Raw genomic sequence first — 22,498 nt, 5'->3', positions numbered from 1 at the left:
ATATCGTCCACGTTGTCTTATCGAGATATGGAAAGAAAAGTCAATATCAATCTTTGAATTTAAATTAATCTAATTCGAATTATCGATATTCTAATTGTATATTATACAATACATATACATTGATAAATATAAATAAAAATAGAATTATAATATTGAGATTAATCATTTGAGACATTATTAAATCAAAGCCATTAACCACACGTAGAGTTCAATTATAAATGCATCGAAAATGTATAGAAAAAAAGAGGAAAAGCGAAAAGCACGCAGGCACAAAGAAAAAAATTATCAAATGCGATCCGATATGCAAAGGGAGAAAGGATCGCGACTATCGAATTTTAAAATTAATTACCTCAATCTAATTAATCCAAATTAGCGGTATATATTATATATATAATAATACAGAAATTGATATACACATATTGGTATAATACAGAATTATATAATACTTGAAACGATTAAACGATTTTGTACATTAATTCAAAGCCTGCATTATAATTGTACACAGCTAGAGTTCCATTACGGACGCGTCAGAAATTTACAACGGTATAACAAATACAAATACAATATGATACATATATAGAACAAATATAAACCGATTGCCTTTTATCCTAATGCGCCAAACGTATAATTATGCGACGACACGGTGTTCTAACATAAAAGAGGTAGCCTCTGACGGCTGCGCGTCTTCCTCCAATTTTGTTTCTTTGGTCGGCGACTCGGGGGAATTTAATTTGGTATGTTCCGGTGTGAGTCGAACAGTAGTGCCGTGCCGGCTGTAGTCCTCGATCTCGCCTATCGGCTGATCAACGTCCTGCCCCGTATTTTCATTACATTTTCCCTGTTTACAGAAATTAATCAAATTGTACCCTCATTAATTGCGAATATTCTCTGCAGTTGTATAGGATTTTCAAATTAGTAGAATTGTTACAGTCGACGAAGGCGATTATACACGAGCTTACTTGTAGAATTCGCAGCAACTCCCTTCGAAATTCCGTACTGCAGACAAGATATATAAGAATATAAATGGCATAATTGCTGAGCTCGACGATCGCCGAATAAACTCGAAACGTTTGGTAATCGAGGTCCAACGGGCGACGATCGGTATACAGTATCGGGGTGAGACTTGGCGGGATTGCCGTTACGAAAAAGCATAGAATCATCGTTGTCGTCAATATCGCCAAGTGTTGCTCCTCTCTGAAAAGAGTGATTTTTGTAAGAACACTGGCCGGTGAGATCCAGAAATATATAATATTAAATTTCTTGCTTTAAAAAAACTAAAAATAAAATCAATTTTTTTATTAGATATTATTATACATACTTGTATCCTCGATTGCGAGACAATAACGACGTATCGGGCGCGTTGTTGGTCCGAAATTTGTCTGTAACGGTGTGGAATTGTCGGCTTTGCACATTCAGCTGTAGAAATCTCTTAATGACCAGACTATTCAGTACGATAAATATGATCGACGGGCAAATTCGCACTATGATCTCCATTATCCAAATATACGCTCTCCACATCGTACTTTGCGTAACGAACATGTTTTCGCGTAATGTAAAAGAACCGCCGGATCCATCTTGCTCCGCATAAACGATTCTCATAACCGACAGCGGACCACTAATCTATAAACAGAATAAAATGTGTATCTAACAATGCGTTGTATTAATTATTACATATGCCTATTGCATCCGCTCGTTATTATCGCCCATGTAAAACGAGCCAATTCGCCAACGGCTTTTTAGAAGAAAAAATCGTTTTAAAAGAGCGTTCGATATGCCAATTTTTTTTACATAAGAGAACCTAAATAGTTCAATGAAAGATAAGAGTGTCATTTCACGTAAAACAGCTTACCATGAAACCGGCAATGAAAGAAGACAGTACGAAGGAATTGACGTTCTTGCGCACGTTTCCGGTGCGAATGCGCGACGGGAAGAATACAAAAATGTATCGATCCACAATTAAGCAGACCATGATGAAAACACTGGCGGCCGAGAAGGCGTTCAGAACAACGAGTTCAACGTGAGCATGGTAGAAAGCTGATGGGTAATTGTTGCTCATGCCGTAGCCCAATCTCAGCGCTGAAACATGTATATCTATAGTTACATAAATATAATCGTGTCGTAACACCTTATTCATATGATTATACTATTGAGCACTGAGAAAAAAGACTGCTATTGTGCAAACGAATGTAAGTTATAATCGACCAAGAATTACACACGCTGATACAAACTGTGTCAACACAGAATTAATTGTAATTGAATACAATTGTCGCACGAGTGACAGTATTAATTGACGAATGAGTCAAGTGTCGTCGCGTTCTGAATTAAATTAATTCAATTCATTAGTTTGGACGTGGACGCAACAGTCTTTTTTTTTTTTCAATCAAGCAGTGTTTTCTTCCGCAGTGCACGCTGTCGGGATCGAATTGGTACAGACTGATTGTTATCCAAGACAGGATGACGCCGATGTGCGCCAGCGCGAGTCCGTTGAGGTACAAGTACGCGATACCGCGAAACATTGGGCCGGACAGCACGACAAGGATCGCCGCATTGCCGAAAACGCCGACGGCCAATATGATCGGGACTACGACGCCGTAAGCGGTCCATATCAAGGACAATGCCTGGCTCCGAGTAATGTCGTCAACGTCGTCAACGTCGATAGGCGCGCGCCCGACAGTAAAGTTGTCATCCTCGCAGCACAACTGAGTACTGCAAAAAGCATCTTCATCGGGCATCTCGCCATGTGTCATAGAAATGAAGTAACAAATATTATTGCCGACGAAGATAAAAGTATGTGATTGTTAAAATTGGTTATTGTTTCGTAATAAACGGTTTGTGTCGCTCAATTAACTCCAACATTTGTTAAAATATATAATTAGAAGTAAAGTAGGAACAAAAGACGACGTGTTTGCTAATGAAGCAGGATTTACTATGGAACTGCGATATACGAACCCGTCGATCACTCCTGTCAGCATTGTACGTTCCGTTGATTGTCAATTATACGAATTTATATTTATAAAATCGTCGTGTTAGAGAACTTGTACTGTCGACAAAGTGATCTAAAAGCTATTTACTGTTTGACGTTTCGCGTCTCTCTCACACGCACATCTCGCCGTTCGTTTCTCCTCTTCTCGCTCTTAGCCAGCTGCAAATCTACTTTCAATAAAGACATGATAGACTCTAACAGGTTTACCTGTGGCATATCCACCTCATGGGTCTTGCTCCGGAAAAATATATACTGCGCAAGCCCCGGGAAGGTATAACGTCAAGGCATATAGGGGTTTATTTAAACACGAGTGATAGAATGATAGACTTAAACCCTTTATTAAGGTCAAGCTGCTTGAACAAACAACAGGGGTCTATTATTAATTGTTGTTTACGGACAAATACTTCACCGTGGAGATAATACAGATTATGCAATAAAGAAAGATTGAAATGCAATTAATCAGGGTTATCATATTGTATTATAAAATGGGCGATCAATTTAACGCTTCCTTTGTTTAAAAAGGAAGCTATCATCACCTTTCGGTCATTTCATTATTATGGCTCGTCTACAATAGCCGCAACAGTATGCAGTAAGACGTAAGCAGAATAAGCTGTTGACTAATGGAATTTTTACAATTCAAGAATAATCGATTGTGATCGGTCAATAGTTTACTGCTCACGTCTTACTGCATACTTTTACGGCTATTGTAGACGAGCCATTTCTTGTTTATTTATTAGAAAATATTGTGAATTTACAGCTATCCTGATTATCGCACTTGATAACGACGCCATAAATATATGTTCAAGTGATTTGTAGAAATTATGAAATAAAGGGAAAAGAGAAATATCGAGTTTTCTAGCGTTTTCTGCCTTTCGAAAAGCGATGTTGCACTGAAATTTTGGATATTGTTTCCAGCGGTTTTGTGACAGCGCAAAGAGAATAATAAATTCATCAAACTAAGTGAGAATCAGATTCGTATTTGCAAAACAATATGAAAAGATCGTGGGCTAATAAACGAGCGGACAATAAAGTCGTTTGTTTCCGCGGAAAATATGACATACGTGTAATCTCTAAGACGGATTGTCTCCGGCACTCGGCATACGTTCCAAGAAAAGAGATAAAGAAGAGATATGTATATACTCTCTATTGTTCAACGATTAGTTAAAAAAATTGTAAATTTTAAAAATGACAGGACTAATCCGAAAAATCAAGTCCTTTCTCTCGAAAAGTCCTCGTTGAACGATACAGAAGATCGTCAGAAACTCCGACGAAAGCGATGATATCAACGGCAAGCAGCGAGATAACGGTGAATGAACGATGGGGTCTCGATATGGAGATTAATAATCGCGGTGTCAAATTATCGGAATCGAGGTCGAAAGGCGCCGCCGAGCCGAGCAAACACCCCATATCCGTGAGACGCGATCGATGGATAGTCGCCAACGCCGAAGGAGGATATCCCCACGACCACGACGTCGCTGATTCCTTCGAGCGGAAAACATTGTCAGAGACATTTCTCTCGCCCGATCGCGTTTCCGCTCGGTCGATCGATAAAGACCCACCGACGACGGCAGGCGAGTCTGAGGCGCCTCGGCATGATAAGGAGCTCGTCGTTTTCGCGAGGAAAAGAAACGGACTCGCAATTCGCAATTCATTCACGATGTGAAATGAATGAGCCGCAAATTCTTGCGCGAGGAAGACCTCTTCGCAGGCCTTCTCGAACGTCGACACACGGAGCGAGTGCACAGAAAAAAAAAAGAAATGTCAAATCAACATTTATATACACTCGTATATACGCAACAATCTATAATCTTCTTATAAGAATTTCAACTCTTCGTTTCAACTTTTTTTTCTTGGCTGAACTATATAAATGACTTCATTCAAGCAAGTTTTCTTCGTTTAACGCAATATATATATGTTATTTCAAGATTATAGATTCTTAGCGTATATACGAGTATATACATGGTATATGGTAAGTCTTCTTTCAACATTTCTTTTTTTTCTGTGCATAGTGCCGTAGATAAAAATGTCGAGGAAGCAGCTTACAAAGACGATGCTGTGTGAGAAGAAGATACAAAGTTGTTGTTATGTATAATAGGATGATCGATTTGCGATCAAAGGAGAGGAGATGAAGGAAGCCGAAGATAGAAAAAGGGCGACAATAAAGGATACGTCAAAGCGACTACGCGCGATTGTTCCGACGCAATAAAAATTCTGACTTCCGTCAAAATTTTAACTCGCGAGGTTTTCTTAGCTGATCGCGAGGAAGAGCGCAATTCGAGTAACAGCGGACTCAAGAATCTCGATTCGCGACAGGCTGTTTCTAACGCTTCTACAAAGAGAAGAAAGACCTCCTTATATATAATATAATGAATAATATGTAACAATGTAACAAAATATGAAGGATAAATTTGATGGTGCACCGCTACGTCTTTAAAGCTCCTCCGGCTTTCTTGGCCAGAAACGAAAATATCTTAAAACATTTCGACAAATGCATTGAATTTCAAAATGTTCGATATCATAAGCTATTGCGACTAACAAGAACAATTCATATATTACATATATGCACACTCGATACCGAATTCGCGTAATTTAATTCTGTCGAGTCAAGATTTGTCAACTGAACGAATCAATTGTCGTTTAAAAGGTCCGTTTTATCATTGTCTCAATTGCATCAACTACCGCCACTTAAGAATTATCGAATTATCTTATTTTTCGATGTTTTAACTATTCGATTTGTCAATCTCACGTTTCCTGAACTGGTTTTGGTGAGTTGCGATCTCGTTTCTCTTTATCGATTAGGTTCAACTTTCATTTCTAGTTCAATCATTTTGCAAACTGCGAATGTTAGCAAAATTTTACTAGTATTTTTTCGTGAAAATTATACTATCTTTGTGGGTGTGTATGTATTTTGCTGAAGATAGCTCAAAGTAAAACCGAAACGTATGTACATTTTCTAATTTTGTACTGAATCGTTAATTACAAAACTAATCTCTCTCGTTCGACTCTCAATAAAGCTCATTTTTTCCTTTAGTTGTTTACTTATTTTTTTTTACTTGCTTACTTATGATACTTTCAATATCAAAAAATCTTTAGTTAATTATCAATTTATTTAATTGTACATATTGATAAACATTACATTTCTCATGCATATATCTTTAATCGCTAATTATCTTATCTATATTTCTGTAGAGAAAATTAAAAAAATTGATTCAATCGGAAGCAATTTCTGCTAATGTCATGAAATTTTCGACATCTTAAAGTGGATTGGATATATATATTAATTACACAAGAGATTAATTCAGAAAAGTCATTTGACATGAATGCAGATAACTAACATTGTTAAAACGATATTAGAGATTGCTAATACAAATTATTATAAATTTATTTTTGTGCAAGTTGTACTCGGAAGTGTTTCAATATCGAATTGCCAATCGGTAACCAATCAACCCAAAATAAAACGCAAACTACTGTGCATCCTTCCGAGTCACTGAGTTTATTCGCAAACACGGCAAACGAACAGGCATGTGGACAATGAATGCGATAGGGTCAACCTCGCCAGCGCGTTTTGGGGGAAAAAACGAAAAAAATAGTAACTGCGATTAAATCTAACAAATTTGATGAGTTAAAATTATAAACAAATCGTACAATATAATAAAAAAAATTATATACATATGCACAATAATATTCTAAATATAAAGTAATTAAAAATTAATATAAAATAAATATGATCTTTACTTTCTCTCTGTGTTCTGCTCGTATATTATATATATATATTTATTTTAATTATCTATATTATATATTTCAAACACGTTATATTTTAAATTGTATTTTAAATATAATTTGAAAAATATCTGAATCTCGATCGCAACACATAAAATGTTATCTTCTGAGAATTTTTTTCCGTCTAACAGGAAACTTGTGACAAGACCTTTTCAAGCCTTTTTAATTATTGATTGTCAAGTCCGCTGCACACGATCAGACTTTTAGTTGGAGCATTTCCCACAGAGGCGCCACAATCCACTTCCGAATGCACTTGTAACATTTCCAAAAGGGATTGGTTAGATGGCGTTGAAGAAAAAAAACAAAGGGAATGGTGCATGCTGCATCTTTTCGCATTTATATATTTTTAAAATGACAAGATATCTGTACGTTCTTCTGTATTATCTGAACGAGAAATGATTGTCGATAATCCGTAAGTTGCCACTTAATAAATTCGAGCTCTGCGCGCGTAGACTTCTGTATAATATAATTAATTTAATTGAACGATCAGACCAATTATAATTTATTACACGTTGCAGAAAAAAATGTACTGCCTTTTAATAGCTGCTGTGTTTTCAAATTATAGAACGAGACAATAAATTAAAGACATTATATATTGATATAATCAACTCGTGTGTGAAGATGGTGTTTTTATGAATAAAAAATATTAAACATGGAAAAATTTTCTATTGCAGGTTTGGGAACTCAGGGGAGAAAACTTGCACGGAATATTATGCGGAAATTTGGCTGACAAAATGTGCTGCTACCTGCTCGAACACTACTTATTCCGCCTTTATTTTCAAAGATGTCGACGTGCCGTGTCAAAAGTTAAACTGGGATACGTGCTCTTTTGCTTCGGCATGATAGCGCTCCTGGAATTTTTCGGAGCGTTTGTGCACATATTTGAGATCACGTACGACGAAAACTTCGTATATCCGTACGAAGGCAACGTACACGAGTTCGTGAGTGCTCTGCGACGCAATGAGAAGCCCGAGGTTGAGCCGATAAACGAGTACAGATACGCTTTCATCCTGAAGCAGCCACAAAAGTGTAAAGAAGATGCGGACGACACGCTTCGTCTTGTATACATAGTCAAGTCTGCTATAGAGAATTTCGATAGAAGGACCGCCATACGTAATTCATGGGGAATTGAAAAGAGATTCTTCGATGTGCCAGCGAGGACTATTTTTGTAGTGGGCACACATCCGGAGGACGAGGAAGTGGAGGCCAAACTAAAACTAGAGGCAGGTATCTACAAGGATATCGTACAGGCAGACTTCGTAGACTCGTATTACAATAATACTATAAAAACAATGATGAGTTTCAAGTGGTTAGTCAAGTATTGTACCAATTCAAAGTTCTACATGTTTGTCGATGACGATATGTACGTATCGGTAAAGAATGTAGTGACGTTTGTCAGAAACCCGGCTAACTATCCATTTCACTTAATGGAATCTAGAAAGGTGTACAGCGCACACAAAAGAGAAATCAAACGGTCGGATTTAATCGATTATAATGACGTTAATTTTAATAATAAAAATGCGACGTATGACCCAACAATCAAAATGTCTTTTACACAAAGTTTTGCCATTCACGAATCTACAAATAACGATAGTCAGAGAAATGTGTATGGGAAACAAGATAGACAGATTAATGAAAGCCGTAAGATAGAAAAGGAACGATTGCTCAGGCTAAATGCAACTACGTTGAATAGAGTAAAACGACAGTTTTTCGATTTGGAGCTGCCAGACGACATTAGACTGTTCGCTGGATTCGTATTTATGCGATCTGCGCCACATCGGCATAAGTTCTCTAAATGGTACGTCACGTTAAAAGAATATCCGTATCACTTGTGGCCGCCATATGTCACAGCCGGTGCATATATCCTGTCTAAGGAAGCCCTTTTGGACTTGTACTACACAAGTTTCTATACTAAGCACTTCAGATTCGACGACATCTTTTTAGGTTTAGTAGCTAAGAAAGCTGATATAGTACCGTTTCATTGCGAAGAGTTTCATTTCTATAAGAAAGCTTACACAAAATATAGTTACAAGTATGTCATAACATCTCATGGATACGAAGATCCAAACGAACTCTTACAAATATGGAACGAGCAGAAAGCTCTCGGAAACGCTTAAATCTATAAAATAATGCAAAAAATTCGTAATATATATTATCACATGGATTTAGATATGGAGTTAAGAGGAAAATAAAGTGTCGCGATAGCATATCTTGACAAGAATATCTTAAAGAAGTTAAAATCCAATTGATATACACATGTATGTACATACGTGTGAAGGAAGATAAAATATGGCAATTGTAAAATAATAATTATATGAAAACGTTCGGATTTTATTGTAAAAAATATTCTGTAACTTTCCTAGAATAGATTTTAACCCGTATCAGTCTTTATATACATAATACCCTTTAATAAAAAGTTAAATTGTTAGTATTATACATATTATTCACGCATCGCATTTAAGTAAAACAATACTGTTAATATTTATAATTATTTCGTGATAAATTATATACCGAATATGTATTCGTTCGAGTTTATCAATAGAATATCGTTCGGTTATAAATTTTATTTAATCAGTAATCACACATATAGACTGATTAATGTTATTTCTATAAAATAGTCAAATAACATAATTAACATAAATATGCGTTTGTATCGTTTGTATAGTTCAAAAATTTTGTAGAGGCTATAAAAGAACTCGTATGTTCTAAAAGTCTATATTTACAATTTTGTACTTGTTAATTAATAAACTATATCTCTGTGATAATGCATCCATTGATAAATTTAATAAATACATTTTCTGGATATCTGGCCCCTCATAAATTTTTTATCGAATTCTAATTTTACATCTTATTATCGATACTGTTCGGCTTTAACTAAAGTTTGATCCAGGCTGACAGCTTCTTTTTTGATCATATTAAGCAATAATTGGGAACTCTCTAGAATCTACAATAAGACAAATATAACTTGAGAGATGCACGATACCGGTAAGATTACCATATCCGATAAAAATACAACATTTACCTTCACATATGCTGTCTCAGTATCGGCAATTGTTCTATCGTATTCGTTTCTGACCGTAATTCTTTTTGCCAAACTGTCGTTCAACTGTGTAAGCTTACAGGACATCTTTTCGATTTCACGTTGCAAGTTGTTCTTCTCTTCTTCCTGGGACTCTATCTGAGCTTGAAGTTCCGATCGCTTCAGCTTCATCTCTTCTAAACCTAGGAGAACAAGTTTCTTTTTCAGTATAAACGATCAAAGTAATCCCGTTCCTAAAGATATCGTGTCACGATATGGTGGTATAAAGTGTTTGGAGATCTGATATTTGAGTGACAAAATCTCGTTTGGCAATTATGGTGTCTTTAACGCCACAAGCGTATCGTGTACTTGTATTTTGTTTCAAATCTCCAAAATCAGACTAATAAAAAAAACTCAAACTAATCTCTCCGTTGTGTCATACCATTCCGCTTATCTTCCTTGTAAACTTATAAAGTGACAAATAATTTTTAGGTTAAACGGGACTTACATTTGACGAGCTCCTGATTATACGTTTGCAGAGCAGCTCCGTGTTGTGACATTGTGAACCCTCCATTCACGGGAAACTTCATATAAAACGTGTGTATCTAAACGCGGACGATGACGTCAGGGCTGTCAAAAGAGAAAGAAAGGTCAATGTTTACAACGCGTTATCGGAACCGCGCGATTTCCCGCGAGCGACGCCTCGCACATGCGTCACATGCACATGCGTGTCGGGCGCCATCATAGAAGGACGAAAAGATTTTTCTTTTTTTTCTCGCGGTATGAAAATACGATTTTTACGATCTATACGCATAAAAATTCAGAGAAAATAGAAAATTAAAATCAAGAGATTCTTATACACATCTAAATGTAAAAATCTTTAAATATTTTTAATAGACGTATATATTATAAGTAATTTGATTTTTTAAGTTATACTTGAATATAAATTCAAATAATGCAGAAGCATATAAATTTAAATGTAAAAACCGTAGTAATTAAATGTGTGGTAAAATGTAAATTATTTTCTATACTACGAGTGTAGAAAGTAATAATGTGCAATTATTTCTACTTTGATTTAACTCACTATATAAAAGGCTGTATTACACTATATACGGGTTGTGGGCACCTAGCCGACAGAAATGATTAAATTTGATTATTTTTAATTTTTCTAATTACAAGTGTACACATTTCAGGATCTGCGTAATGCAATCTGACGACAGATAGCAAAAACCGAGCAGAATCTGTTGTTTCCATTATTTGAAATATAGGAGACTATAGAAGATCGATGTATAAAATACGATTAACGCGAAAATCGATATATATTTGCCTTAACAGAAAATTCACGAGATAACACCAACTCACTTTGCAGATTCTTGATCCCCGAGATCGGGGCTTAACTGGTCTGCTTTCAAAACCAGTTTTCTTTTTCTGGGCCGAATCCTGAATCTATATTGCATAACCGCGTACGATCGTAAAACTACTTTCGGTGTCTAAGGTACCACAGTTGTTCTTGTATCAGTTTTATTATCTTGATTCGAGGATCACCACAAAATCCTTATTCTTCATGAAACACGAAGAAGCAAAAGTTGATTGAGCGTTAACATATAAAATTAATTATCAATAGTTAGAATTGTACTCTGTTTTAGACGTAAATTACATATTCACGCAAAAAGTGCAACTCGATAAGAAAGTTATGTTTCCCCAATATAACAAGACATATCATTTAAATAAATAGAATGCACCTGACATGGAACATCCGTATATAATAATATTATACATCAGGAATGTTCCCATGATCTTATACTTTTGCGATATCCTCCGAAACATTTTCACGTGTGCTGTTATAGGGTCCTGCGGGTTTCATTTTTATTTCTCGAACTCTATTAGATACGTTCTGTACCTATGCCATTTGCATTCTACATATTTTGCGTTCAGACAATTTCTGGAACAAGATCGTAGGTCGTATACCTATAAAGCTCAGATAGATCTCCCTTCGCGAGACGAGCGACCTGATTTCGCGTTCGTTTAATAACTTTAATCCGCGCCGAGGAAGAGAAGGAAGAGGAGGGACGCGCCGCGCCGCGCCGCGCCGGATGGAAGCGCGATCGCGGGCGGCGAGGACTAGTTAGCGCGCACACCTGAACTCGCCTTTTAAAGGCGTCAGACGAGAGTGCGTGGTGGAAAAGCACACGCCGTGATAAACACACCTTTCGCTCGCGGTCGCGGGTCGCGGGACGGCCGCCGACCATTCCAGCGACTTCGGCCGCGAGACGGACGAGAGAGCAGCGGGGCTCGATCGCGCCGTGCCGCTCCGGAGTCCGGGGCCGTCGATCGCGTCTCGAGCTCGAGCTCGAGCTCTCACGAGTTTCGCGGATCCGGGCGAACGCCGTCGCCGTCGGAATCGTCGCGGAGTCGCGAGTGCTCTTCGGGCGAGTGCAGGGACGACCAGGGACGACCGATTTCAAGGAGGAAAAGAAGGAAAGAAGGAAAGAAAGAGAAAGAGAGAGAGAGAGAGAGAGCGAGAGTGAGAGAGGAAGAGAGAAACACGGGAAGGACCAAAGGAGGCGGCGAATATTCGCGTGAGCGATCGATATGTCGCGACGATCCAGGCACGCCACGTTCGGCCAGCGCGTCACCACGAGGAGAGGAATCGCCCGTGGATAAGGATCGGCACACGCGAGGGACCGTAATCCCTCCTGAGCAAGGTACGCCAGCCCGCGACTGGTCCCCGATCCTCTCGAGGGTCCCCAGCATTTCTGGGCCCTTCGAGCGGCCCTCTCCCGAGCGATCCCGATCCATGAAGAGATCCGCACGCGCCGACCGATGCGAGCGCGTGTGCGTCCCTCGCGACGCGATCTCGGTCTCGGTCCCGTGTGTACGCTTCGCTTGAACATCTCCTCATTGACCATTTTCTCTCTTTCTCTCTTTCTCTCGCTCGCTCGCCCGCTCTTTTTTCTTTGTTTTTCGGGGATTTATATCGTGGGAGGACGGTGCGTGCTGCATCGGATCTGCGGCGCCTGCGCGCGTCGCAGTCCGCTGCTTTCGTCTCCTGCGTGCACAGGTCCGTTTAAAAATCGCGACTAACGCGAGAAAAACGTGATGCGGGAGTTTAATAACCGGTTGGCTGACGAGAGTGAACGTATTTTAGACGACGACGGGCATTAATTAATCGTCGATACCGTTTGTCACACATTTATTTTGTAGAAAGTAAATGAATTCGAGCGGAGCTGTTGGCGAACTCTCAGGTCGATCGCTTAAGATAAATTCTCGTGAAATTAGAGAGGAAAAAGAGATCAAGTTTTATATATATATTTTTTTTTTTATTAATTTCAGCTTTGAGCTTATGTATCGCCAAGAAATGGAGTTGGTTACAATTTTCTCTAAATCACTCGCACCATCCACATTCCATATTTTATTTCGTCTTACTGCGACAACACTTTTCTAACACAAAAAAGGAGATCGAGTTATTTAAGATTAGTTTAGTTTAATTCCGGAGAAATGATAAAAATCTCGTGATCGATCTTAATTAAATATTTATCTCTCACAGGGCTGAAATCACCTCCTCGAAGCGATTTCGGAACGACGTGAAATCCGACCGTCCTTATACATCATGAAATATTTTGCTCTTGAGGATACATTTTTTTTTACAATAAAGATCAAAGAAATATCACGGCGCGCTGAACGTACGTGTTTAATAAAGACATAACTGTGACAGATATGACAATTTATATCGTGAAACAAATCAAAACGAAAGGCCGTCTTGAAAGAATCGCGGGGGAACGAATCGGAGAGGGGGGCAAAGAGTATGCGCGCATTACTGATCGAAGACGTTGCACATGTCCTTGTCAAGTGACATCATCGTACTAAATAAGGATTTGCCCAATGCGATGAACGGCGCGCCGTGGGCACTGCCTACGGACCGCGAGACAATCCCATAATGATGCATCGTTTTGCAATCGTTATGCGCAGGCAGCACTTAAAGGAACGCTATACCTAACAATAAATTTGCATTCGACCGTGGAGGACTACACAATTGGATAGAACGTGCCTCAAACGGGCCGCTCTGCTGAATGAAACTAAAAACGAAAATATATATGAAAAAAAAGGACTTAGCAACGCGAATGTCTGTTCCTTTCAGCGAAAGCATATTTGTTGTGGGTGATAGCGTAAATAATGCATCCGATGCACGAGTTTCTTTTAAAATATGCGATATATTTTAAAAAGGAATTTTCGAAAACGGATGCGCTTTTACACGTTGTGTCTGTGCTGTGCAGTCTAAACGTAATCCTCTCCTGCCCTTTATCATCTGTGTAGTTTATAATTTTTGACAATCTGTGGATAAATTAATATTTACTTCTGTTTCAGATGAGCTAAACGGACGTTTCTGATTAGTCACGTGCTTGTCTTTGACATTCCCTGTGCGCGAGTCGATTGACACAGACTCCAAAATGCATGCTTCGAGATATGCTGGATATCACATTAACGCAAATCGTGATTATATTACGGACGGCGAGGAGAGCCACAGAGCTCCTTCGGATCGCACCGTGTCTGAATATATCGTTGCTAACGAACATACTACCATGGTAATGCATCTTATATCCATAGCAAACTGTATTCTATTCTATTATATTGGTGTACACATTCTTATTATACCTATATTTAGTCGTTATTTTTATTTTCTATAAAATTCTTCTTTTTCAGGTGAAACCTCCAAGAAAGAACCACGCAGATAGGTATGACAGAGAAGAAGATAGGAGATCCAGAAGTGCGCATAATACTCGTGACTCGGTATTGTCCGGATCTTCGAAGCATAGTTTGCATCCGCTTCGCAAAAGTGCCTCGCACGGTAGCATTTGTGACAATGGTTCAGATATATATGTCACCAGCGCTGCGTACAGAGCTACTTCCGACATAAGGTTGCAAATTTATAAACATATAATATTCAATTATACCGTAAATATATACTCGTAGTGCAAAATGTATGTTTTATGTTACAGTCGAGTATCACGCCCCAGCCTCGCACCAAGCTCCAGATTGGATCACAGAGCGCCTAGTCATTACAGCTACGGTTCCGGCAGGTCAGGCACCTCGACAGTGAAAACTCGTACGTCACGGAAAGGCGGTATAATTGTGGAAACCATGTCGACGCCTAATCCGTTCTGTCCAAACACTAAGGGCGTCTGTTGCCTTATGTTACTTCTCAATCTTGGCTTGATTCTAGTTACTCTAGGCTTCGTTATCGTCATACAATTCTTCCAGCCATTAGTCGTTTGGTAAGAGTACTACGTAATAAATTTTTACATCGCGTGAATTTTAAATTTTTAAACTAAGTTTAATTACTTCAGTTGTAAAGGACAAATTAGAATTGCATATTTTTAATGATTATTCGTAACGTAAAGGAAAAGCATGATATATAGATGTATAGTTGAGAGTACATAATGTATATATTGTACAAAATATTAGAGATATTAGAGATACTATATCCTATAAAATTGTATTTGTAATGTAAATATCTTTTGTAGGATTTTGGGAATAATATTTCTTGTGTTTGGCTTTTTGACACTGATTGGTAGCCTCGTGTATTGCGTACATGTGTTCAGAAATGCCAAACACCCACACGATATCAATCCAGAAGATTTATACTGGACCCATTACTGGCAAGGTCGTGTTGGTTCTACAGCACCTGAAGTTTATTATAAAACGGAAGACAAATATCAGGATGATGGCTACAGCGATCGATACAGCAAATACTCGGGAAAGTATTATGACAGGCAAAGTCAGAGATATTGATTGGAATGTGAGAAATGGTATTGACCATTAATTTAAAAGACCCATCATTCTGCCAACTCTTATATAAAGGGTTTTAAAAACCAATGACGAACAAAAAACTAATCTCAGTGCAATGAAATATAGTACTTATGTGTATTTGTGCATAGATACTGTACTAACATTCTTTTTCAAAAAAATATAATTTGTAAATGTACCTTTTTTTATAATACCAATATAAATGATCTGTAAAAAGAATAATCTCTTTCCCCCAAAAATAACATATAGAATTTTCCGCGTTAACTTGATAATTCGCAATTTAGTGTATCGGTACATTAACATTTTTAATAATAGGCAATTCTAAGTATTTATATTTTATATATAAAGCATAAATATATATGTGACAATAATTCCATTTTTTTATAAACATTTGTACAATGTATTATAACAAGAGAAGATATTTATAAAATAATACTACTTATCCATAAATGTAAGTAACTATCCTGTTACATAATCAAAAAGTTTTGGATTTACAAACGTGCCTGATTTATCAATCAGGTAGTAAAAGGATCTATTTTGTATTTTAATTGGTAAGACTCCTCCTCCGGTGGTTCTATCTGCGGTGCATCTGACCTTAAAAAGAATATCTCAAATAAGGAATGTTTCAAAAATAAAAAAAAAACATTTTGTTTATCTATATATTGACGCTCTAAAAGCGTTCTATATTATTATTAATAATAATAAACAATTTCGTAACTTGCCAGTGATGACTAACGAATATATTTTAATTATTTTTCGACTTAACTGGCCACAATTTAGTACAAAATCACGACGTTTGAGCTCTTGGTTTGGGCCCTTAGCAAGTGTAAAATTAGCTCGTAAATTATTCACTTTCAACTGAAAACAATGGTGTCTCCTATTAGAAGTTTCTTTTATACCACGAGTCAACGCTATGGAAGTGACAGCACTAAATTATTGAAAAATTGGATTAACATCAAGACCAAATCTTACACTATTAAACAACAATTAATTTTTTTACTTCGATGCCGAAAACATGACATGTTACCACCACACATAAGGAATTTACGAGCTAATTTTACACTTGAAAAGGGTCCAAACCAAGGGCTGAAACGTCGTGATTTTTTACCGAATTTTGGTCAGTTCAGTCGAAAAAATTAAAATATATTCATTATTATTAATATTACATATGAAATTTTTATTAATCTCATTCATAACTATATACAAATAATTCTTACCATATCCACTGGTATGCTTATGGTGGATTTATTCTTTCGCATGTGAAACGTAGTAATTGAAAGTGTTTCACCACCTTTATTTAAGATAATGTACTTGATGCTACGAGCGCATGTAGCATAAATGACTAAAAACATGATAGGACCTACAAAATAAATAATACATACAGTTCCAAAAAAGGACAAAATTTATCTGCTCCATTTTTTTATAAATATGAAGAATTGTTTAGAAAATAAAAATATAAATCTCTCTTACGCATACGTATAAAATATCAATTTTTATTATATTATATATAAGTGTAAAAAGTGATTCTTACCTGCAAGAATTGCGCAAATAAACGTGCTAAGTCGAAACATATGATTGTAACAAAATTCCTTAAACTTTATGTCAGTATAGAATATATCCCAGAATGATGGCTTATAAGTATAAAAAGCCAATACTGACCAACCAAATAATTGTCCAATTGAAAAAATTCGCATATATCGGTAATATGCACTCTTTTCAAGTTTATATAAAACTACGTTGTTCTGTACATTCGTATTTACATCCAATTGTGACATTTGTCGACGTTGTATTAATACATTTTGCAGCAACCCATTAGGTCTTAAAAAACTTGTTGGTCGTGTTGCTCCATTAGACAATCTGTAATTTTATTTATATTATTTTGTAAGATATTATATTATCAATTTATAATTGTAAAATATACAGGATATTCTAGAGTTATTGTCACTTTTAACATTCATGAATTCAATTTGGAGTTACCAATTTCTTAATGATAGAATAACTGAGTGTCACAAATAATTGTAGCTTAAAATATTGACAATAATATTCCACTTTTGTGTCTAATCTCTTTCACCTGTAATTAAAATATATAACAATAGAGATCGAGAATATCCTACATATATGCGCAAATATTAACTCTTTCAACTTTAATCAACTAAAATATATTATATGAGATATATTATATCAATTTTAATATAATTATGTGTTTTACCTTACATGTCTCATTAGAAACATTTTAATAGCCATTGTTGCTGAAGATATATTCTCGTCACGCATAAAATATTTTTGCGCTATCCCATGGACAGATCGCATTTGAGTTAATACAGTTTTAGGAGTAATAAAATGCTTGAAAATTAGACTCAACATTTTGGAATAGTTTTCGTCCTGCGTCACCACAAGAAATAATTTTTAGTAACTTCTTGTAATTAAATGTTAATAGGCTTTTAACATTATTTCCTATAAATAAAAACTTTTCTTATTCTTCTTTATTTACAGACATTTACATTACATTTATGTCAATCTTACTTAATTTTGTCTTTCTTTTTTTATGAAATTTATTCGTTACCTAAGATATACACATATATATTAGGCTAATTTTACCTGAAAAATACACGAGATTTATATCATATTTTTACGAAGTTTTTCCTGCCTGCGAACACATGCAATTCCTGTATAATTCGTGAATTTTATTTATAAATATTCAATTCAACGATAAAATCCTAACATTTTTTACGCTAGGTTAGGAAGCACATAAGAAAAGGTAAACACGAGGCCAAGTTGGAGCTACACTACATCGTACTCTTTCTGCACTTAAAATGGGCGCGTTCAGCAGACACAACTGTTGCACAACTGTTGAGTTCGTCTTATTAACACTATGCGTTGATTGGTTGGTTCTAAAAGTAACAGCCAATCACGTTCGACTGCTAGTAAGCGGCTTGTGGACTGCTGAACGCGATATACGTTCGAAAGAAAAAGAAAAAGGATAGGTCTGTTCTTTTTAGCTGAAAAAAAGGAAAGATAAACCGTGCAAGAAGTTCAGCTAAAAAAACAGGCCTGATAAAAAAAACAAAGAAAATAGGACGAATATGACAGTGCTCTTCTAAAACAGGATTGGTTGTCAATAGTCGGTCGCTATCGGATTGGTTCTTATCCCATCTCGTCCCGGCATCATCATTTCACTAGATCCGCCATCGTCAGGCGGATTCGGCCAATCGGCTACAGGCCCCCCGTGCCATTGGGCGCGTTCAGCAGACCAAGCCGCTCAGTAGCAGTCGAACGTGATTGGTTCTTACTTCTAGAACCAGCCAAACAACGCAGAGTGTTGATAAGACGAACTCAACAGTTGTGTCTGCTGAACGGCCCGCGGCCATTGTATCCTCCCGCCGCTAGCGCCGCAAGCCGCCGGGTAGGCGCGCCGGAACAAACGTCACGTCGCTGCTCTCAAATCGAGCTACGCGAACCGGGTCCGCGGACTCCGGGCCGTCGGCCCCTCGCCACCTCGTCGCCGCGCGCAGCTCTCTCTTCCGGCGAATCCGGCGATCAGACGAAGAGGTCCCCGCTACTGACTCGTCGAGCTCACGGTCAACTATTTACTCGCCCGGAATATATTTTCGCCATGGCTGTCGGTGACCTGAAGACCGATAAAGGCGTCGAGGATCTCAACAGCTATCTCGCCGACCGCAGTTATGTCGAGGGGTGAGCCTACTTCTAGCGCGTTCTCGGCGCGACTCTAACGTCTCTCCGGTACACGTGCTCCGCTTGTCGGCATCTTGCCTTCCCTATTTCTCAGTTTCGCCTCGTGCACACATCACGGCGCACTCCCGCCGTCCCGTTCTCCCACGAGGAGCGACCGTCCCGTGTCCCGTCACGAGCACCTGCGCAGCATCTTTCCCGGCCCGCCCGGGCGAGATAAAACTCATAAAACACGACGTTTCCAGTGTCGCGTATGGACATGTGTCACACGGACAGCACATACGCATACGCACACGCATACATCTTGCATTTATTTTTACGTCTCTTCTTTCATCTTCTTCCTACCTATCCTTTTTGGTAAACCTTCCGTAGAGTTGACTCTTTGCAAGTTCCTGGACGAATTTGCCTACGTACGGTTTCGTATGTGATTTGTTATCTATACTTACATATACGTCCCTATCTGAATATACGCATAAGAATAAGAATCTCAATGACTTCTGGCATGCGTAGTTCAAAATACCCTTTATGTTTGTCACTCTAATATCATTCTTTTTTTTATATTTTGTAAATAACATATACTGCAAGATAAACAATATTACTCATGGAAAAGATGATTTTTTTTTAGATATTAATGGAGGTTTTTTTATATAAAAGAAATTGCGTTTACTTTTTGAAAATTTCATGTATTGTTTATACAATATTATTAATTTTTAATTTGTTCATAGTAAGAATGGTAATGAAATTGAAAAATAACTCATTAATAACACTAAAGTGGTATTAAAGTTTCCGATCGAAACACTACTCATTGGAATTGTAATGTAAGTTCTTTTTAGTAATACGCAATGTGTGATAAGGATTGACTTTGATATACAAAATAACGTATCATATAGAAGAATTTACGCTCGATAGGTGGCAACCAACTCAGGCCGATGTTGCAGTACTCGAAGCACTGGGGAAGGCACCGACATCTTCAAATCCTCATGTACTCCGTTGGTACAACCACATAAAATCCTACGACTTTAAGTCACTTCCCGGAGAAAAGAAAGCACCTGCCATCTTTAGCACCGCCGGTGCCCCGGCTTCGTCTACGGGAAAGGCAAACGACGACGAGGACGACCTAGATCTATTTGGTTCGGATGAAGACGAGGATGCGGAAGCTGCGAAAATCAGGGAGGAAAGGTTAAAGGCGTATGCGGAGAAAAAATCAAAGAAACCCGCAGTCATTGCCAAGTCGAGTATTGTGCTGGACGTGAAGAGCTGGGGAGATGAAACCGATATGAAGTTAATGGAAAACGCAGTGAGATCGATTGAGATGGACGGTCTTGTTTGGGGTGCATGTAAGTACTTTCGTATACTTTCGTAAGTCGTTGTCGCTCTTTCGACAGATATACGTAGCAGATCGACGGAAGCGAATTATACAACTGAATTATATATTTTTTTCCAGCAAAACTTGTCCCAGTGGGCTATGGCATAAACAAGTTACAAATAATGTGCGTGATAGAAGACGAGAAAGTATCGGTGGATTTTCTGATTGAACAGATTCAAGAATTCGAGGAATTCGTTCAATCCGTAGACATTGCTTCGTTCAACAAGATCTAAGAAACAAAAACAGCTCATTACTTTTAATATTGGATTAATAAATATTAATTGTTTGTATATACGCAATTTGTTACTCTCTTAATATACCCGAAGGATTCCTTGTGCAGTCTTCAAGAGTAATACAATTCTATTAAAGCTTCATTGCATGTATTCATTTTAATACCTTACATGTATACATTATTAGATAAATTTTAATATTGTCGAATATATATATATGCAGCACGTACGCACAAATAATCATTCGCATTTATACGTTTTTATGCACGTTCTATTCCATCTCATTAGTTTTTTTACCGAATATCCATAAATATATTATCTATGTCAAAATAAATAGAATGAAATATGTAACTGAAAAGATTATATATTAACGTAAAAGTTTCAATATTGCAATTATTGCTATAAAAGAATATAACGATTTTATAATAAAAAATATTGTATATAACATGAAATACGTCAATACTATCATATAACGGTTACCTGCTTCAATTTAAAAATTATTAATTTTTTGCCATGCGATTTTTATAATTATATAGGTTTAAAAAATTATAAGTAATTCAAACTAGTATCGGCTTCAGCAGGAAAGAAACTGCAATAAGAAAACAAATTACAGATATCGTCAGCGGCGGACAAGAGTTGTACGGACATTATATCATGTTATTCATGTTATATCGCTTATACGATTACGCAACGGGAATTTCATACATCTTGTAGACGTAATAAATAATAAGCAAACACGTTGATCAATCAACCGTTATCGGGCATATATATAGAAAAATGGAATTCCCTCTTTCGTATTGGTTCTTAATATGCATCAAAATTTCTTATTTCAAAATTTAAATGAATAATTTGGGCTAATAATAGTAAATTGTATGCCGATGGCGCAACGTACCAGCGACACGCGTTCTTCACGCGCGCTTGCCGTCCCTTATAAACTTGTTCTCAAGGAAAAGTATCAATTGTAAGATCATCGAGGAGAGGTGCGTCCCTAGGGCATTGACATTGAACTTGGGATCCGGTTGTCGTAGTCTCTTCACGATTCTGTGTTGCGAGTTTCCAAGTAACGACGATCTGCCATTTATCAGGACGGGCGTTAGGGATCGCGAAAAGATGCAGGATTAAAATTCAAGATTTGTTCTCTTCTACTGTAAAACAATGCAAGATCAGATTTTAGTATTCTTTTCTTTTATCTTCTTGTTTTTGTCGCAGATTTTTATATGTATATTGACATGCTAACGTCGATACTTTTACTGCAAGGCGCGTTAAAACTTCATGAAAGAACGCGGGACTTGCTTTTTTCCGTTTTTAATATCTCTCGAGTTTTGCAAGTTTTGAATAAAAGAATTCGAAAGATGCAGTATAAGAATAACTATGTGAGATCCTAAACGTATATTAAGTTACATTCTTTTAATATAAAATAATTATAGCATAAAATATATACAGAATTGATAAATATTAATATAATATAAGAATAAATATTCTTCACTAATTGCAATCAAGATATCATAAATTAATTAATATCTTTGTAATGATAACTATTCATATGATTCATATGATTCTTGCGATGGCCCTCGCGGGTGTTGACGCAATGTGATTTCTGCCCAGTGCTCCGAATGTCAACGTGA

The 22,498-nt window shown here is 37.2% G+C and overlaps 6 protein-coding genes across 11 annotated transcripts; 3 read left to right on the top strand and 3 right to left on the bottom strand.

The window, feature by feature from the left end:
* Positions 1 to 356: 356 nt before the first annotated feature.
* LOC112462017 (probable G-protein coupled receptor B0563.6) lies at positions 357 to 3,294 on the bottom strand. Of its 3 annotated transcripts, none has more exons than XM_025027510.1 (6): positions 3,072 to 3,294; positions 2,435 to 2,706; positions 1,850 to 2,076; positions 1,319 to 1,620; positions 960 to 1,194; positions 357 to 838 (listed from the first exon to the last, which is right to left on the bottom strand). In XM_025027510.1, the coding sequence occupies exons 1-6, from the start codon at positions 3,197 to 3,199 to the stop codon at positions 629 to 631; spliced, it is 1,374 nt and encodes a 457-aa protein (XP_024883278.1). In that variant the 5' UTR covers positions 3,200 to 3,294; the 3' UTR covers positions 357 to 628. The 3 variants fall into 3 exon arrangements, with proteins under 3 accessions (XP_024883278.1, XP_024883280.1, XP_024883279.1); XM_025027512.1 differs by having other exon boundaries at positions 2,950 to 3,164; XM_025027511.1 differs by lacking the exon at positions 3,072 to 3,294 and having other exon boundaries at positions 2,435 to 2,931.
* Positions 3,295 to 6,821: 3,527 nt separating this feature from the next.
* LOC112462016 (beta-1,3-galactosyltransferase brn) lies at positions 6,822 to 9,191 on the top strand. Its single transcript, XM_025027509.1, has 2 exons — positions 6,822 to 7,175; positions 7,438 to 9,191. The coding sequence occupies exon 2, from the start codon at positions 7,498 to 7,500 to the stop codon at positions 8,878 to 8,880; it is 1,383 nt and encodes a 460-aa protein (XP_024883277.1). The 5' UTR covers positions 6,822 to 7,175; positions 7,438 to 7,497; the 3' UTR covers positions 8,881 to 9,191.
* A 70-nt stretch (positions 9,192 to 9,261) lies between these two features.
* Positions 9,262 to 11,805, bottom strand: LOC112462018 (Sjoegren syndrome nuclear autoantigen 1 homolog). 2 transcript variants are annotated; one of them, XM_025027514.1, is made up of 4 exons: positions 11,751 to 11,805; positions 10,291 to 10,412; positions 9,786 to 9,985; positions 9,262 to 9,707 (listed from the first exon to the last, which is right to left on the bottom strand). In XM_025027514.1, exons 2-4 carry the CDS (start codon positions 10,370 to 10,372, stop codon positions 9,615 to 9,617), a joined length of 375 nt encoding a protein of 124 aa, XP_024883282.1. In that variant the 5' UTR covers positions 10,373 to 10,412; positions 11,751 to 11,805; the 3' UTR covers positions 9,262 to 9,614. The 2 variants fall into 2 exon arrangements, with proteins under 2 accessions (XP_024883282.1, XP_024883281.1); XM_025027513.1 differs by lacking the exon at positions 11,751 to 11,805 and adding an exon at positions 11,145 to 11,320.
* Positions 11,806 to 12,023: 218 nt separating this feature from the next.
* LOC112462054 lies at positions 12,024 to 15,765 on the top strand. 2 transcript variants are annotated; one of them, XM_025027585.1, is made up of 5 exons: positions 12,024 to 12,487; positions 14,148 to 14,365; positions 14,484 to 14,698; positions 14,780 to 15,055; positions 15,305 to 15,765. In XM_025027585.1, the coding sequence occupies exons 2-5, from the start codon at positions 14,231 to 14,233 to the stop codon at positions 15,570 to 15,572; spliced, it is 894 nt and encodes a 297-aa protein (XP_024883353.1). In that variant the 5' UTR covers positions 12,024 to 12,487; positions 14,148 to 14,230; the 3' UTR covers positions 15,573 to 15,765. The 2 variants fall into 2 exon arrangements, with proteins under 2 accessions (XP_024883353.1, XP_024883354.1); XM_025027586.1 differs by lacking the exon at positions 12,024 to 12,487 and adding an exon at positions 13,848 to 14,063.
* Positions 15,766 to 15,945: 180 nt separating this feature from the next.
* Positions 15,946 to 18,378, bottom strand: LOC112462055 (transmembrane protein 223). Of its 2 annotated transcripts, none has more exons than XM_025027587.1 (5): positions 18,186 to 18,378; positions 17,797 to 18,041; positions 17,119 to 17,444; positions 16,805 to 16,947; positions 15,946 to 16,181 (listed from the first exon to the last, which is right to left on the bottom strand). In XM_025027587.1, exons 2-5 carry the CDS (start codon positions 17,949 to 17,951, stop codon positions 16,047 to 16,049), a joined length of 759 nt encoding a protein of 252 aa, XP_024883355.1. In that variant the 5' UTR covers positions 17,952 to 18,041; positions 18,186 to 18,378; the 3' UTR covers positions 15,946 to 16,046. The 2 variants fall into 2 exon arrangements, with proteins under 2 accessions (XP_024883355.1, XP_024883356.1); XM_025027588.1 differs by having other exon boundaries at positions 16,062 to 16,176.
* Positions 18,379 to 19,051: 673 nt separating this feature from the next.
* On the top strand, positions 19,052 to 21,017 carry LOC112462012 (elongation factor 1-beta'). The gene is made up of 3 exons (XM_025027503.1): positions 19,052 to 19,280; positions 20,187 to 20,614; positions 20,722 to 21,017. Exons 1-3 carry the CDS (start codon positions 19,201 to 19,203, stop codon positions 20,874 to 20,876), a joined length of 663 nt encoding a protein of 220 aa, XP_024883271.1. The 5' UTR covers positions 19,052 to 19,200; the 3' UTR covers positions 20,877 to 21,017.
* Positions 21,018 to 22,498: the final 1,481 nt, after the last annotated feature.

The sequence above is a fragment of the Temnothorax curvispinosus genome, unplaced genomic scaffold, assembly GCF_003070985.1.
Source record: "Temnothorax curvispinosus isolate PA1 unplaced genomic scaffold, ASM307098v1 QBEX01011959.1, whole genome shotgun sequence".
NCBI classification, from domain to species: Eukaryota; Metazoa; Arthropoda; class Insecta; order Hymenoptera; family Formicidae; genus Temnothorax; species Temnothorax curvispinosus.
Note: the sequence above shows the minus strand (reverse complement) of the source record. Positions and strands in the feature narration are given on the sequence as shown.

What these genes read in the sequence shown, in the direction of transcription:
- LOC112462055 (XM_025027587.1), bottom strand. Translation starts at nt 17,951, where the DNA reads ATGTTGAGTCTAATTTTCAAGCATTTTATTACTCCTAAAACTGTATTA. An exon ending in TATTTGCGCAATTCTTGCAG is followed by an intron (nt 16,948 to 17,118) that starts GTAAGAATCACT and finishes TTTATTTTGTAG; the next exon opens with GTCCTATCATGTTTTTAGTC. An exon ending in TAAGCATACCAGTGGATATG is followed by an intron (nt 16,182 to 16,804) that starts GTAAGAATTATT and finishes ATTCTTTTTAAG; the next exon opens with GTCAGATGCACCGCAGATAG.
- LOC112462018 (XM_025027514.1), bottom strand. Translation starts at nt 10,372, where the DNA reads ATGAAGTTTCCCGTGAATGGAGGGTTCACAATGTCACAACACGGAGCT. An exon ending in TAATCAGGAGCTCGTCAAAT is followed by an intron (nt 9,986 to 10,290) that starts GTAAGTCCCGTT and finishes TTGTTCTCCTAG; the next exon opens with GTTTAGAAGAGATGAAGCTG. An exon ending in CTGAGACAGCATATGTGAAG is followed by an intron (nt 9,708 to 9,785) that starts GTAAATGTTGTA and finishes GTCTTATTGTAG; the next exon opens with ATTCTAGAGAGTTCCCAATT.
- LOC112462054 (XM_025027585.1), top strand. Translation starts at nt 14,231, where the DNA reads ATGCATGCTTCGAGATATGCTGGATATCACATTAACGCAAATCGTGAT. An exon ending in AGAGCTACTTCCGACATAAG is followed by an intron (nt 14,699 to 14,779) that starts GTTGCAAATTTA and finishes TTTATGTTACAG; the next exon opens with TCGAGTATCACGCCCCAGCC. An exon ending in TTCCAGCCATTAGTCGTTTG is followed by an intron (nt 15,056 to 15,304) that starts GTAAGAGTACTA and finishes TATCTTTTGTAG; the next exon opens with GATTTTGGGAATAATATTTC.
- LOC112462012 (XM_025027503.1), top strand. Translation starts at nt 19,201, where the DNA reads ATGGCTGTCGGTGACCTGAAGACCGATAAAGGCGTCGAGGATCTCAAC. An exon ending in GACCGCAGTTATGTCGAGGG is followed by an intron (nt 19,281 to 20,186) that starts GTGAGCCTACTT and finishes TACGCTCGATAG; the next exon opens with GTGGCAACCAACTCAGGCCG. An exon ending in CGGTCTTGTTTGGGGTGCAT is followed by an intron (nt 20,615 to 20,721) that starts GTAAGTACTTTC and finishes ATTTTTTTCCAG; the next exon opens with CAAAACTTGTCCCAGTGGGC.
- LOC112462017 (XM_025027510.1), bottom strand. Translation starts at nt 3,199, where the DNA reads ATGCCACAGGTAAACCTGTTAGAGTCTATCATGTCTTTATTGAAAGTA. An exon ending in CCTGTCTTGGATAACAATCA is followed by an intron (nt 2,077 to 2,434) that starts GTCTGTACCAAT and finishes TACATGTTTCAG; the next exon opens with CGCTGAGATTGGGCTACGGC. An exon ending in TCTCGCAATCGAGGATACAA is followed by an intron (nt 1,195 to 1,318) that starts GTATGTATAATA and finishes CACTCTTTTCAG; the next exon opens with AGAGGAGCAACACTTGGCGA.
- LOC112462016 (XM_025027509.1), top strand. Translation starts at nt 7,498, where the DNA reads ATGTGCTGCTACCTGCTCGAACACTACTTATTCCGCCTTTATTTTCAA.